This window comes from Manihot esculenta, chromosome 9, assembly GCF_001659605.2.
Source record: "Manihot esculenta cultivar AM560-2 chromosome 9, M.esculenta_v8, whole genome shotgun sequence".
NCBI lineage: Eukaryota > Viridiplantae > Streptophyta > Magnoliopsida > Malpighiales > Euphorbiaceae > Manihot > Manihot esculenta.
This window is the reverse complement of record NC_035169.2, coordinates 33,175,349-33,187,551: the sequence shown is the minus strand read 5'-3', so window position 1 is coordinate 33,187,551 and position 12,203 is coordinate 33,175,349. Positions and strand designations below refer to the sequence as shown.

The 12,203-nt window shown below is 34.8% G+C and overlaps 2 protein-coding genes across 3 annotated transcripts; one reads left to right on the top strand and one right to left on the bottom strand.

Annotated features, from left to right (window-relative positions):
* The first annotated feature begins 206 nt into the window (after positions 1 to 206).
* On the top strand, positions 207 to 5,342 carry LOC110622185 (growth-regulating factor 4). 2 transcript variants are annotated; one of them, XM_043960359.1, is made up of 4 exons: positions 207 to 762; positions 1,670 to 2,051; positions 4,427 to 4,833; positions 4,913 to 5,342. In XM_043960359.1, exons 1-4 carry the CDS (start codon positions 498 to 500, stop codon positions 4,918 to 4,920), a joined length of 1,062 nt encoding a protein of 353 aa, XP_043816294.1. In that variant the 5' UTR covers positions 207 to 497; the 3' UTR covers positions 4,921 to 5,342. The 2 variants fall into 2 exon arrangements, with proteins under 2 accessions (XP_043816294.1, XP_043816295.1); XM_043960360.1 differs by having other exon boundaries at positions 208 to 762; positions 1,697 to 2,051.
* A 3,784-nt stretch (positions 5,343 to 9,126) lies between these two features.
* Positions 9,127 to 11,337, bottom strand: LOC110623410 (F-box/kelch-repeat protein At5g60570). The gene is made up of 2 exons (XM_021768348.2): positions 11,081 to 11,337; positions 9,127 to 10,757 (listed from the first exon to the last, which is right to left on the bottom strand). Exon 2 carries the CDS (start codon positions 10,738 to 10,740, stop codon positions 9,370 to 9,372), a length of 1,371 nt encoding a protein of 456 aa, XP_021624040.1. The 5' UTR covers positions 10,741 to 10,757; positions 11,081 to 11,337; the 3' UTR covers positions 9,127 to 9,369.
* Between the last annotated feature and the right edge of the window lie 866 nt (positions 11,338 to 12,203).

Genomic DNA, 12,203 nt, shown 5'->3' with positions numbered 1-12,203 from the left:
TACTATGATTTATGCAAATTTGAGTTTATTAATTTTAATTATTGATACAAAAAATTTCTAAAAGGGCAAAAAAAGGTTAAAGAAAGCTTTGGATTGATTAAGTAATAAAGAAAATTACCCAAATAATTAGTGGGTAAGTTTTGATTAATGCTAATGGAAATGCAATTGTCTCCCCCAATAAAATCAGACCAAACTTGGCCTTAAGGATCCTCTCCTCACAGACACTGCCCCCCTTTCCCAACACAACAAACCCACACAGACACTCAGACTGTGACTCACACACACACACAAACACATATATACACACCGCCTAACAAGATACTAAATGGCTGAGACTTGAGACACAGCCTGATCTGTGTCCCACGTCCCTCTTCCATGTCCTGGTCCATGTTTGAGCTTCTGGGTCTGGAAGATTTGATGCTAATATAGTTAGTAGTACTAGTATTTGGAGTTAGTTTGAAAAGTGGTGGTGGTGGCTGGTAGTGGTGACGGTGGAGATGAATAGTGGTGGTGTAGGAGGTGGAGGTGGAGGTGGGGGTGGGGGTGGGGGTGGAGGTGGGGTAGGGGGAGTCACTGGAGGGATGGGGACAGGGATGCTGGCAATGAGGTCTCCGTTTACAGTGTCTCAATGGCAAGAACTGGAACATCAAGCTTTGATTTTTAAGTACATGATGGCAGGTTTGCCTGTGCCACCTGATCTTGTGCTACCTATTCAGAAGAGCTTTGAGTCCATTTCTCATAGATTCTTCCACCATCCCACCGGTAAGCAAGTTCTTTAATTGTTTGTTTATTTTGTGTGTGTGTGTGTGTACTTGTTTCTCTTTCTCGCTTTGGTCATCAGATTTTTGGATTCTTGATTGAAAATTTCATTCCAGCGGTGCTTGATTTGATTTGGGAATCTTCCTGTGTATCCCTCTCTTTTCTCTCTCTTCCTCTTGGCATAAAATTTTGGTTTTTGTTGATAATCACCGTGTAAAGCTTTGCTTTTGTTTGTTTGCTTGTTTTTGTGTTTTTGTTTTCGAATGGCTAGATATAGAATAAATAAAAGATTGAAATAATGGTACGTTTTAAGGGTTTCAAGTCTGCTTCAACTCTTCTTCTTCTTCTTCTTCTTCTTTATTAAAAAAAGGAACAGATGAACTGAGAGTTGATATATTTATTGTTTTCAATCTCAGAAGAGAAATGGAACACCCTTTTGCACCTGAAATTCTTTGACTGTGCATAACAGCTGGGGGCCGTGGTTTAAGCACTAGTGATCAATAAAATTAGCTTTTCAGGGACAGAGACTGGAGTTTTTGACACTTTTGCAAATTTTTCTGTAAGAAAAGGTTCAGTGTGTATGTATTATTGTTTTAACACGAACTTTTCTTGCTGCTTGCTGAGAGCATTCCTTGTCCAATATTTTTTATTTTATTTTATTTGTTTACAGGGTTCAAGGCTGTATGCTTTATTCTCCCCTCTCTCTTTTTGGGTTTACTAATTGTTGATAGCAGAAGATGCTTTAAGCTGATTTCTCTAGTCATCTATGTGATATTGTTAATGTCTAGATGATGAAGTGTAGTGCACTTCTGCTATACTATGTTGATACCATTCCAAGCATCATGAATTATCACATCTCGTTCTTCCTGATTCCTCTCACTATTGATATTGAATTGTTTGCTTCATATAGTATCACATTTCCAGCATAATTTTGCAGTGGGTTATTGCTCCTTCTATGGGAAAAAGGTTGACCCTGAGCCAGGGCGATGCAGGAGAACCGATGGCAAGAAATGGAGGTGCTCCAAAGATGCATACCCTGACTCCAAGTATTGTGAGCGCCACATGCACCGTGGCCGCAACCGTTCAAGAAAGCCTGTGGAATCACAAAACATAACACAGTCATCATCCGCTGTGACATCACTGACTGTTACTGGGAGCAGCAGTGGGACTGGAAGCTTCCAGAACCTTCCCTTGCACGCCTTTGGTAATCTCCAGGGCACTGGTTCTGGAACTAACCAATCCCATTATAATTTGGACTCCATTCCCTATGGAATCCCTAGCAAGGATTACAGGTAATGCTGCTTGTATGCATTTATTTGTGCTTTCAACTATGTGAAGTTTCAATAAGCTGGGAACAGTAACTTGAAGCCTGATCACTCAGAGAGATTAAAGTGTGCTTGCTAAGCTCATAACAGTGCTTAGGGGTGGATTATGCTTTTCTATTTGTTATAGACTATGTTTTCTTTAGGAAACAACAAGCATCAAAGCATAATTCAACTAAAGGTTTCATGGTATTAATTTTAAATATGTTTAGTTTTTGTACACACTGCATTCCTCTTTTCTTGGGGTGACGGTAGATTCTGGATAATTGTCGTCACCTGAGAGTGGAATGTTGCAAACAATTTTCAAGTTTCTGTTAGGCTCTGGGCCCTGGTGTCTATGAAAAAGAGGAACTTTGAATTGTTATAGCAGATTTTCCTTTTTTCTTTTTTAGTCAGTCTTGCTCTTTCAGTCTGGTACTATGCATTCTGCTTTCTCAGTAGAAATAATGCTAGAATTCTGACAGCCACTAGGAATTGTCTTCAGCACATCAATGGGTGCAAAGTTATCAACTCTGCATTTTCTGTATAGGGGAATAGATGAGAGAGATAAAAAGGGTAAGTCTACTACAGCAGAATTATATGTGCAAGGGTAGTCTGCAATTTTCTGAATAAAAGGAATTTTTGATTTCAGCCTGAATTTTGGTGTTGCTATAAGAAACTTTGCAGAGTTTACTTCTTGTATTTTAATTTTTTTTGGCATCTTAAGCTATGTCTGAAAGACTGCGAAACCATTTTCCTACATGTACTTGATGGTTAGAGGCTTATGACGTTTCTATATTTGTGTGAATTATGTATGCATATTTAATCATATAGAGTTCTTAAGGTGGTGCATATTTTTGTTTGGCGTTCAAATATGTTGCCATATGCAGTAAATTTTGGAAAGCTTATCTGTTTATTTGTTGTCAGATCTAGTGTTTGTTGGGCCCAACAATCAGTTGTGTGGTAGGAATTCGACTCTTGCAATATAGGTAGCAGATGAATTACAGAACCTTTTAATTTTAATGGAGGTTCAGGTTATGGGCCCTGATGTCCTTGATGACAGCTGTCAATATCTGTTGTCTTTCAGAGCTTGTTTTCTCTGTCTTTTCTTTGGTCTGGCATCTCTGCTTTCGCTTCATGTTTTGCTGTTACATTTACTATAGGATTCTGGCTAGCACTCTCCAGTCCCAACTGTCTGTGTTGAGGGTGCAAAACTAGTGGTATCTTCCTCTGCAATTTCTGTTGAAATGTAAAGTTGAGGAAGGTGGACTTACCAGTTCCGCGGAATATTTATGTTAGAAAGATTTGCTGCCTGAAATTTTCTGAAGAAAGTCGAGTGAACATTTCGTTCCGAATATCTTGCATTAGAAATTGGAAATGAATGCTTATGCTATTCTTTTTAGTATCTGAGCAACATTTTAGAGTTGTATAAGCTGTTATGATATCCAGGTATTGTTGGATTTCATTCTTAACTTTTATCTGCTGTTTTCCCCCACTTGCTTGCCTTTTTTGCATAAAATTCTTTAAATTGCTTTTGTCAATTGGTGGATGCGACATGCTACATTAGCTGGTTTATGTGTGTTTGAAGATACTTGACAGATGAAAATTCTGTTGGAGATATCAATGGAATTCCATCCTTCAATATGAAGCTTCTCTCTCATTCTTTTACTTTGTAGACCATGATATCTGTAAAGCTTGTGTAATGAACAAGCCACTGAAAAGTAGGTGTTGCAACTGAATTATGAAAAAGCTTGTAGTTGTTGATATTCTCTGGTTACTAGGTATGATAATGTTTGATTGGACAATTTAATGACTTTGTCGTCTCTTTCAGTTCAAAAGGCAAGAATCTGAAAATTGTTATGTTCCATTATGAAATAGATTTGAAGTTACTTGAGTTTTATGTCTTTTCTCTATCAATTCCTTACATAAAACTTATAGAAGTTGTATCCTCGTATTAGGATGTCCATTGCTATTTGGAGCCCCAAATCTATTCGGCCGCAATTCTCTGCAGCTTTCCCTGCTAATTCTAGCATTGCTTTCTTGGTGAATATACTTTTAGGCCTTCTGATCCATCCTTATGGTGTATCTTGGAACTCTTGAACAACACAACAATATTGTCCTTTTTCCCATTACTTGTACGATTCGAAAACTTGACGTGGGGACGTCAGATAGTCATCAAAGTGTATTTCTAGGACCACAATTGCAATTACAATAATATCATAAGTCCAAACTGATTCAGCATTTACAATATGTTGTATACTTTTTAGTTGTACTCCTTATCCTGATAGCTTTCATTATTCACTTCATGATTTTATTGATTTGAGATTCAAATTTTAGAAGGTTCCTCTTAATGGATGCTGAAACAGGTGTGGTCAAGGTATTAAGCCTGAGGCTGGTGAGCATAGTTTCTTCTCTGGAGCTTCAGGGAGCAACAGGGGTCTCCAGATAGACTCACAGCTTGATAGTGCATGGTCATGGAGGCAATCCAGAGTTTCATCATTTCCCACATCAAAGTCTATTGATAATTCAATGTTGCAGAATGATTATCCCCAGCATTCATTTTTCACTGGCGAATTCACAACCGGGGAACCTGTGAAGCAAGGTGGCCAGTCTCTTAGACCCTTCTTTGATGAGTGGCCTAAAACAAGGGATTCTTGGTCTGGCCTTGAAGATGATAGATCCAATCCAGCCTCATTCTCCACAACCCGGCTTTCAATATCCACCCCCATGGCTTCGTCGGACTTGTCCACACCGAGTTCTCATTCGCCACACGGTAAGCTTATAACAGGATTGCTTCAACCAGAAATTCCAATCTCTTACACTGATTTCTCTCCTCTGATATTTTGCTGCAGATAACTGAAGAGGTCAGGTCAAGAAATGGTGGAAGCATTTTCAGAATGTCCTGGAAAATTGTAACAATATTAAACATGTGGATGCTTAAAAGGGTCAGACATCCATTGATGTAGTTTGATTTTCAATCATGGTTAAACTGTTGTTGGTTATCAACATAGATGCTTGTGTAATGGATTCATTTGAAAGCTTTGCAAACTCCAGTTCTAGTTGTGGAATAAAACAAACTCTGGCTGTGGTGATTGAGGAACCCAAAAGCATTGTGGGTTTTGTATTGAATCATAGAGCTTGTTTGCAGATCTGTTCCAGTTGATAATTACTTCTGCATATGCACGTGGATTTACAAACATTTCTTTTTGATGTTCACGATCAATAGTTTTCTGATTTCGGAATAGGAATATGGGAACTGTGGCATGATATTATTATGGAATTTTTTTTAAAAAAAAAAAAAAAGGTTAAAAATTGATAATTTTGTAAATTTAGTTCTTGAATTAAAAATAAAAAATAAAAGAAGTTATGAATGTCGGCGAGCGGGGGGCATCGGGAAAGGTGAGAAGAAGTGACGTCAACCACGAGTGGGGGCCCAGAGACAGCTTGAAGGTTGGGAAAGGGCCATCACGTGGTCAGGGCATCTAATGTTATGTGAAATAAATGTATAAATCCAAAAAAAAAAAAAAATTCGAATAAATATTCTCGTTTCTATATTATTTTACATTGAACAAAAATTATAATATATTAAATATTTAAATTTATAAAAATTATAATAATTAATAATTTATAAACCTAATTATTTTTCATATTATGGCTAAGTTTGACCCAATTGACTTACATTTAAACTGAGCATTGCGTTTTTACCGTTTCATTAAAAAGCATTACAAACAAATATAAAAAATATTATAAATTCACCGAGACAAAAAAATATCTAAAATTAAAATTTATAATTTTTGAATTATAAATTTTATAAATTTATATACAATGATATACATTTTTGTAAAGTAATTATTTTAAAATATAAAGATAATAATAATATTATTATATTAATTTATATTTATATGTGAAACATCAATTTTCGTTAATTTAATTATTTTTTATAAAATAATTATTTTATAAGAAGTAAAATTATTTTACGTAATTTATAATAAAAAAATATAGCCATAGAAACCCTATTTTTATATATTTGGTTAAGCTATATAGACCCATTCAATTAGGCAATGGTCTATGGTGGAGAGAATCAGGTTCATGGGCTCAGGCGATAGGCCTCCATGGTTTTGAGCTAAACCCCGCAAATTTCATCACAGACTCAGAAACGTTTCTCATTCATTTTCGTTCAAATGAAACGTCCCGTTGTCAACTCCCAGTCTCGATCAAGAGGAGAGATTAACAAAATTTAGGAGTGTATTTATCTGCACTGTACTCTTCGCTGGAATCGACTGAAATCTGCAATTTCAGATTTGAATCCGTTAACATATTTCAGATAATAAAAAATAATTCTTTAAAAAAATATAAATATTTTAACAGAAAATACTTTTTAAATATAATTTATTTTCCAAACCTTTATGCTAATTAAGTCATGAATTTTAATAAAATTTATTAGTTCTGCCACTATTTCAAAATAAATTCAATTAAATTATATATATTTTTATTTTAGAGTCAAATAAATTCAATTCAATTTTCTTATTAAACAGATATTTTATTATATTATTAAATTTCTGGTTTTCAGCACGTCATTCCTACAACAGTAAATTCTAACAGTTCCATCGGCAGTCAAAAAATGCAGTAAAGGTGGTATATCCGGCGCAGATTCTCAGGGATGGCAAATAGCTACATCTTTTCTTTTTTCTTTTTTTTTTTTTCTAATTACAATAAGGTTTAACTGAAATTTTAACTCAAAATCTCTGCGTGACAGTACGCTAAAGCCCATTGGTCGGCGATGTCCAATTTTTTATTTAGAGAGCTGAGAAAACACAAGTTAAGAATACAAGGAAGTTTCTGATCAAGGGGCAGAGCTAGAGGAAGGATTTGGGGGCATATCTAATAGTATCTCAGCAGTACTCTTTTCAGTCTAATTTCAACCTCCGAATTTCTCGATATTGAGAAAGATTTGGTAATATACATGCTGGCATTTTTTTTCTCTTTATTGCAACAGGGAACATAATGAAAATTACCTGCAAATGATCTGTTGGGATATGAATTCCCTTTCATAATCTTAAAATTTCACCTACTCAAATTAATGGGAATCATTAATTTTATTTCATCAAACAGAATAAGAAAAAATCAATATAATATAATTTATTTTGGAACCCACTTTACAAAATAGAATCTGTCCCAGCTTCTAGACATAAACAATCCATTACAGATCAAACTCACACATAAATCAGTTACTACAAAAAGGTCATGGCATCTGATACCTATTTTCAAGTATAGTAGGTAAGGCTGAGTAGGTTATGACATATTAGAAAAGGCAAAGCTTCAAAATCATCAGTTATAGGACAGCTGGGGAATAAAAAAATTCATTGTCAAAAGTGTTTTTATAACTGGATACCCCACTAGTTAATCCCCTCTAGGCTTTCTGATTTGATGTTTGATCCAGCTATCACAAGGGGTTTTCTTTAGACAATATGTGAAGACGACCTTAACCAATGTGCCATTAGAAAGAACCTCTAGTCTAGTAGAATCCCACTGCCAAGAAGACCTCAAACGGAACTTTTGGACCTTATCGATAATGCAAATTTTAATAATGCTCAAGCATTTTTTGGAAGTGAACAAGTATTTAATAATCACTTTTATTTGATACTCGACCCAATACAGCTTTAACTAATATTTTGTAGATGATTCTGCTGACATCTGCTATATAATTCTGCCACAGGAATGACAATGGTCTCTTTGAAGGAAAGAGCTAAGCTAACAGATGTATTCTGGGGGAGAAAACATATATTGCAAAGGGAATATCAAAGCCAAAGTCACTTATGGACCATTCTCTTACTTCTCTATACTATAATTATATGTCCAAAATGTCGGACAATTTAGGTTGAACATATGCTTTCCCCCTACCATCTACCAATTCCTCCTAGTCAGTTTGTGTAGTATCAGGTCGACTAGAAACGTTACCCAATAAATCTAATCAACCACCCAACAATTGGAAGATATTACTCTCACTGGACTAGACAACCCAGGCCAATCCAAGGACTGAAAAATCTTTCAAAGCTTGAGATTCTTGCTCCAGCTCTGTGCAAGCTTCATCAAGCCACTTGGACCTTGGCTTAATTGCTTCATGGATGGTTTTATTGTAGATTCAAAACTAACAAGGTAATGATGAAGCAATGGTGGCGTTATGACTCATGGGGGTCACATATGTATATCTCCTTATCATTAATCTGCCCAACTTTCTATACTTCAACCAAGGAATTTGTGCCATTGGCTTCAGATCCTTAAGTAAAATCATAAAGATTTTCCCTAAAATGTACTTGTTTATTACGACAGTTTCAGCACTTCGTCCTCCCACAAACCATTCTGCAGCTAAACTCAAGCACCACCACCTTTCTACTAACTCTAAACCCTTGAGAAATGATCAAAGAATAGAACAGATTAAAAGGAAGCCAGTGGTCATTAACAGAGAAGAAAATCAAGCTATCCTTCAATTGGCTTAAAACAAAAAGCAAAAAGCCAGTTCCCTCATATCACTTGTAAAACAATCCCTAAGCCTCTCAGCGAGCAAGAGCATACTTGGGACGTATCCAGATCTTTGGTTGGGGTCCAACAGAAAGTACTTTTTTAAGTCACTGGACATCATATCCAACAACAAAAGAACTTAGCCACTACTGTGATTAGGTAATGAAAAGAATGCACTTCAATATAAGAACTTCCTTTTCAGAATCTACACATAATTAGATGAAACCTAATAATCAGGTTAGCACAACCAGCATTGTTTGTCATTTACAGCTCAGCACGAAATGCTGCAGGATATTTAAGGTATATGCTATCCTCAACTTTGAAGCTTTCAAGTAATGCCCATTCCCAAAATGAAAAGCATACACAAGCTCCTAACTCACTCTGGTAGCAAATTTAATGTAGGACAGAGAGAGCACAAGCATTGAGAACAAAGCATAAAACAACCACAAAAATATGACTCCTACAAAAGCAGTTGTCTACAAACAACTACTAATACTACTATAAATGGAAGTTAAATCAACAAGAATAAAGGAAAATAGCTTGTCTGTAGTTATGAACATAATGGGGCTTAGATTGAATCATTATGAATTCTCAATGTCAATGAGTCAATTATGATCATCTAACTGCCATGAAATAAATAAGCATCAAGAACAGGAAAAAAAAATTACAAGTTAACATTGTAAACTTTTCAACAAAAATTATACCGAGAAAAGTGTCATCTTCCCCAATCAAGCATTTGATTAAACACACAAGTCAAAGTTTGCACCCAAAACAACCATGTACCAAAGCATTAGCATCCCATTACTGCACAGTTGTATACAAAAGCACCTGCTCGCTCCTTGACAGCAAGAACATTCCACTCGGGCCCAGCCATACTTCTATCCTGCGGATCCCAAGAATGCAGCACAATAACTTCACCTTCAGGACCTCTATGCCCTCCAATCACTAATAAGCTGCTACCACATGCTTTAAATGCTAATCCCCAACCATGAGAAGAGTCGGCCCTCACTGGCAACTGCTTAACAACACTCCATGAATTATTAGTCTTGTCATATTTCTTGACCTGATTTGTTGCTTGATCAGCAGAGTACAGTTGATTATTTACAACAGCGACTAGAGGCGGAGAACGCATGGCAGGATGACCAACACTGGAAACAGGGTACATGTTCTCTATCCTCCTCCATATTCTTGTCTCGAGGTTATACTCCTCACCACAACTCAAGCATTCTGTTTGGCTTGACATACCCCCAATGACATAAAATTTCCCATCCATAAATAAGCCTGAACATAACTTACGTGGCAAATTCATATCTGGCAAATTCTGCCATACACCTAGTTCAGAATTGTAAAGCTCTGCAGATCTCAGAATGCGTCCATTCTTGTCACTTCCCCCAGCAATAATGGCAATTTCTCCAAGGCTACTTGAACCAAACAGACAACGAGGTAAGTTCATAGGAGGACATCTAGACCATTCATGAGACAGTAAGCTGTACATCCAGATAGCAAATCCTGACAGCTCGCGACCAAAAACAAGCAGTTCAGTTCCTACTGCGAGAGACTCCTTGTCTGCATAAGTAAAACATTCATCACATGGCATCCTAGGTAATCGCATCCATCTTTGCCTCACAGGATCAAAGGCTTCCCAGGGCATTAAAATACAGGCTAAATAAACCCAGTGTTCCATGACCCCAAGCTGCCGTCTCAATCTATATAAATATCCACTCCCAATAAGTGCTTTGAATTTTTTATTCACGCAAGCCAGATTTGGATAATATGATCTGCAGCTCCAGGCCAAGATATCTAATGCTGTGTCTTCATGAAGACCAGGCAAGAGACTATCATCTGACGCTTGACCATCATGATTCTCTCCAGTTCTTCCCAAGACTGAAGATCTCATTCTCTTTAACAATATCCGCTCCAAATCAAAACCAAGCATTTGTCTTTCAAGCAACATTTTATCAACATCTTTGGGATTAACCTTTCTTGATAAGAGAAAGGAAGCCAATGAGTGCAAATTTTTCTGGGAAAATCCCAAGCCTTCCTCCAAGTAGGCAGGGAGCTGAGATGCAACACGACTCTGCAAACTAACAGCCAATGGTAAATCACAACCAGCCCCTTCCACTTTCACTTTGGGTTCCTTAATCGTGTCTCTGAACACCATTGTAAACAGCGTGCGTTCTATGCAAGCAACCAAAAAGTCACGGGGTGATTAAGGAACCAAACTAGCAAACAGGTCACTAACAAGAACCTCAAAACACATGCAATCACAGTTCACAACCGAAATTACTAACAAATTTCAGAAATTGAAAAGAAAATGACCCTAAGATGAAAATAAGATCTCTGTTTAAACAGCAATTCACCTACTACACAAAAGGAGTCCATACAGATCCTCCAGGCATCAAATCTAGCTATTCATACACTATATAACAACATGCAATAGAATTAAACCCAAAATAAAGAAAAAAAAAATGCAAAAATACAGTTTCGACATCCAAAAATACCTCGAATCGCAACGCCTCAAATCCAGTAATTCTTGTATCGAATTCTACCAGAAAATTCACATAACCAATCCGATCACTATCTCTCTCTCAATTGGTGGAAGCTTCTTCAACCCTATCATCTCTTTCACTCTCTCCAAATCTATCAAACTGTAACAGTATCTACATATCTTGCATGTTTCTCTCTGCTAAGAGAGAGAGAGAGAGAGGGGTTTGTGTTATCTAAAAATTGTAGAGCATTTTCGGCATCGCACACAATGAATTTTTAAAAAAATAATTTTCATTAAAAAAAATTCTGATTCTTTTGTTTTTTCATTTATTATTTTAACTTTTAGTATCTAATTTTTCAAAAAAATTAAATTTTATTAATAAAGTTCAATTTATTTCTATTATTTATTTAAAATTAATTTAAATATAATAAAGTCCAATTAAAATTTTTTATATTAAATAAATTTAATAATGTAATTTAAATTAATTTAATTTGTTCATTATTGTTATTATTTTTAAATTAAATATAAATATTTATTTTTATAAATAACAACCATTTTTATCACTTAAAAAATATTACTAATATTTTTATAATATTTAAAATCTGAATTTTATATAATTTTTTATCATTAAAAATATAAAATTAATTTTTTAAATTAATAAAATAATATAATAAATTTTTAATATCAATTATAAATATATTAAGTATTAGTACTATTAAATTAAAATATTTTTTATAAAGAGTAATTATTAATTAAAAATAAAAAATAAATTTAAAATAAAAATTAAAAAAATTAAAAACTAATTAAATAATTTTGATGTAAATAATTTTAAATAAAATTATTTCTTATAGAATTTTAATAGTTTTAATAAGATTTACATTTAATTTAAAATCAATTCACGTAAAATTGAATTATTATATTATTAATTTTATTAAATATAAAAAAATTTATTTTTTTAAAATTTCTTCAAAATTTGGGCATTCCGGTTTAACGTTTGATCGCTGCTTCGTAAAATCTAAGCCTGCTTCTTTCATTCTCTCCTCATTCTTCCCCTTTTTTTTAAAGAGAATTTATTTTCTAGATCCCTAAATTTATTTTTTAAATTTAGTAATTTATCATTATTTTAATGTAAAATA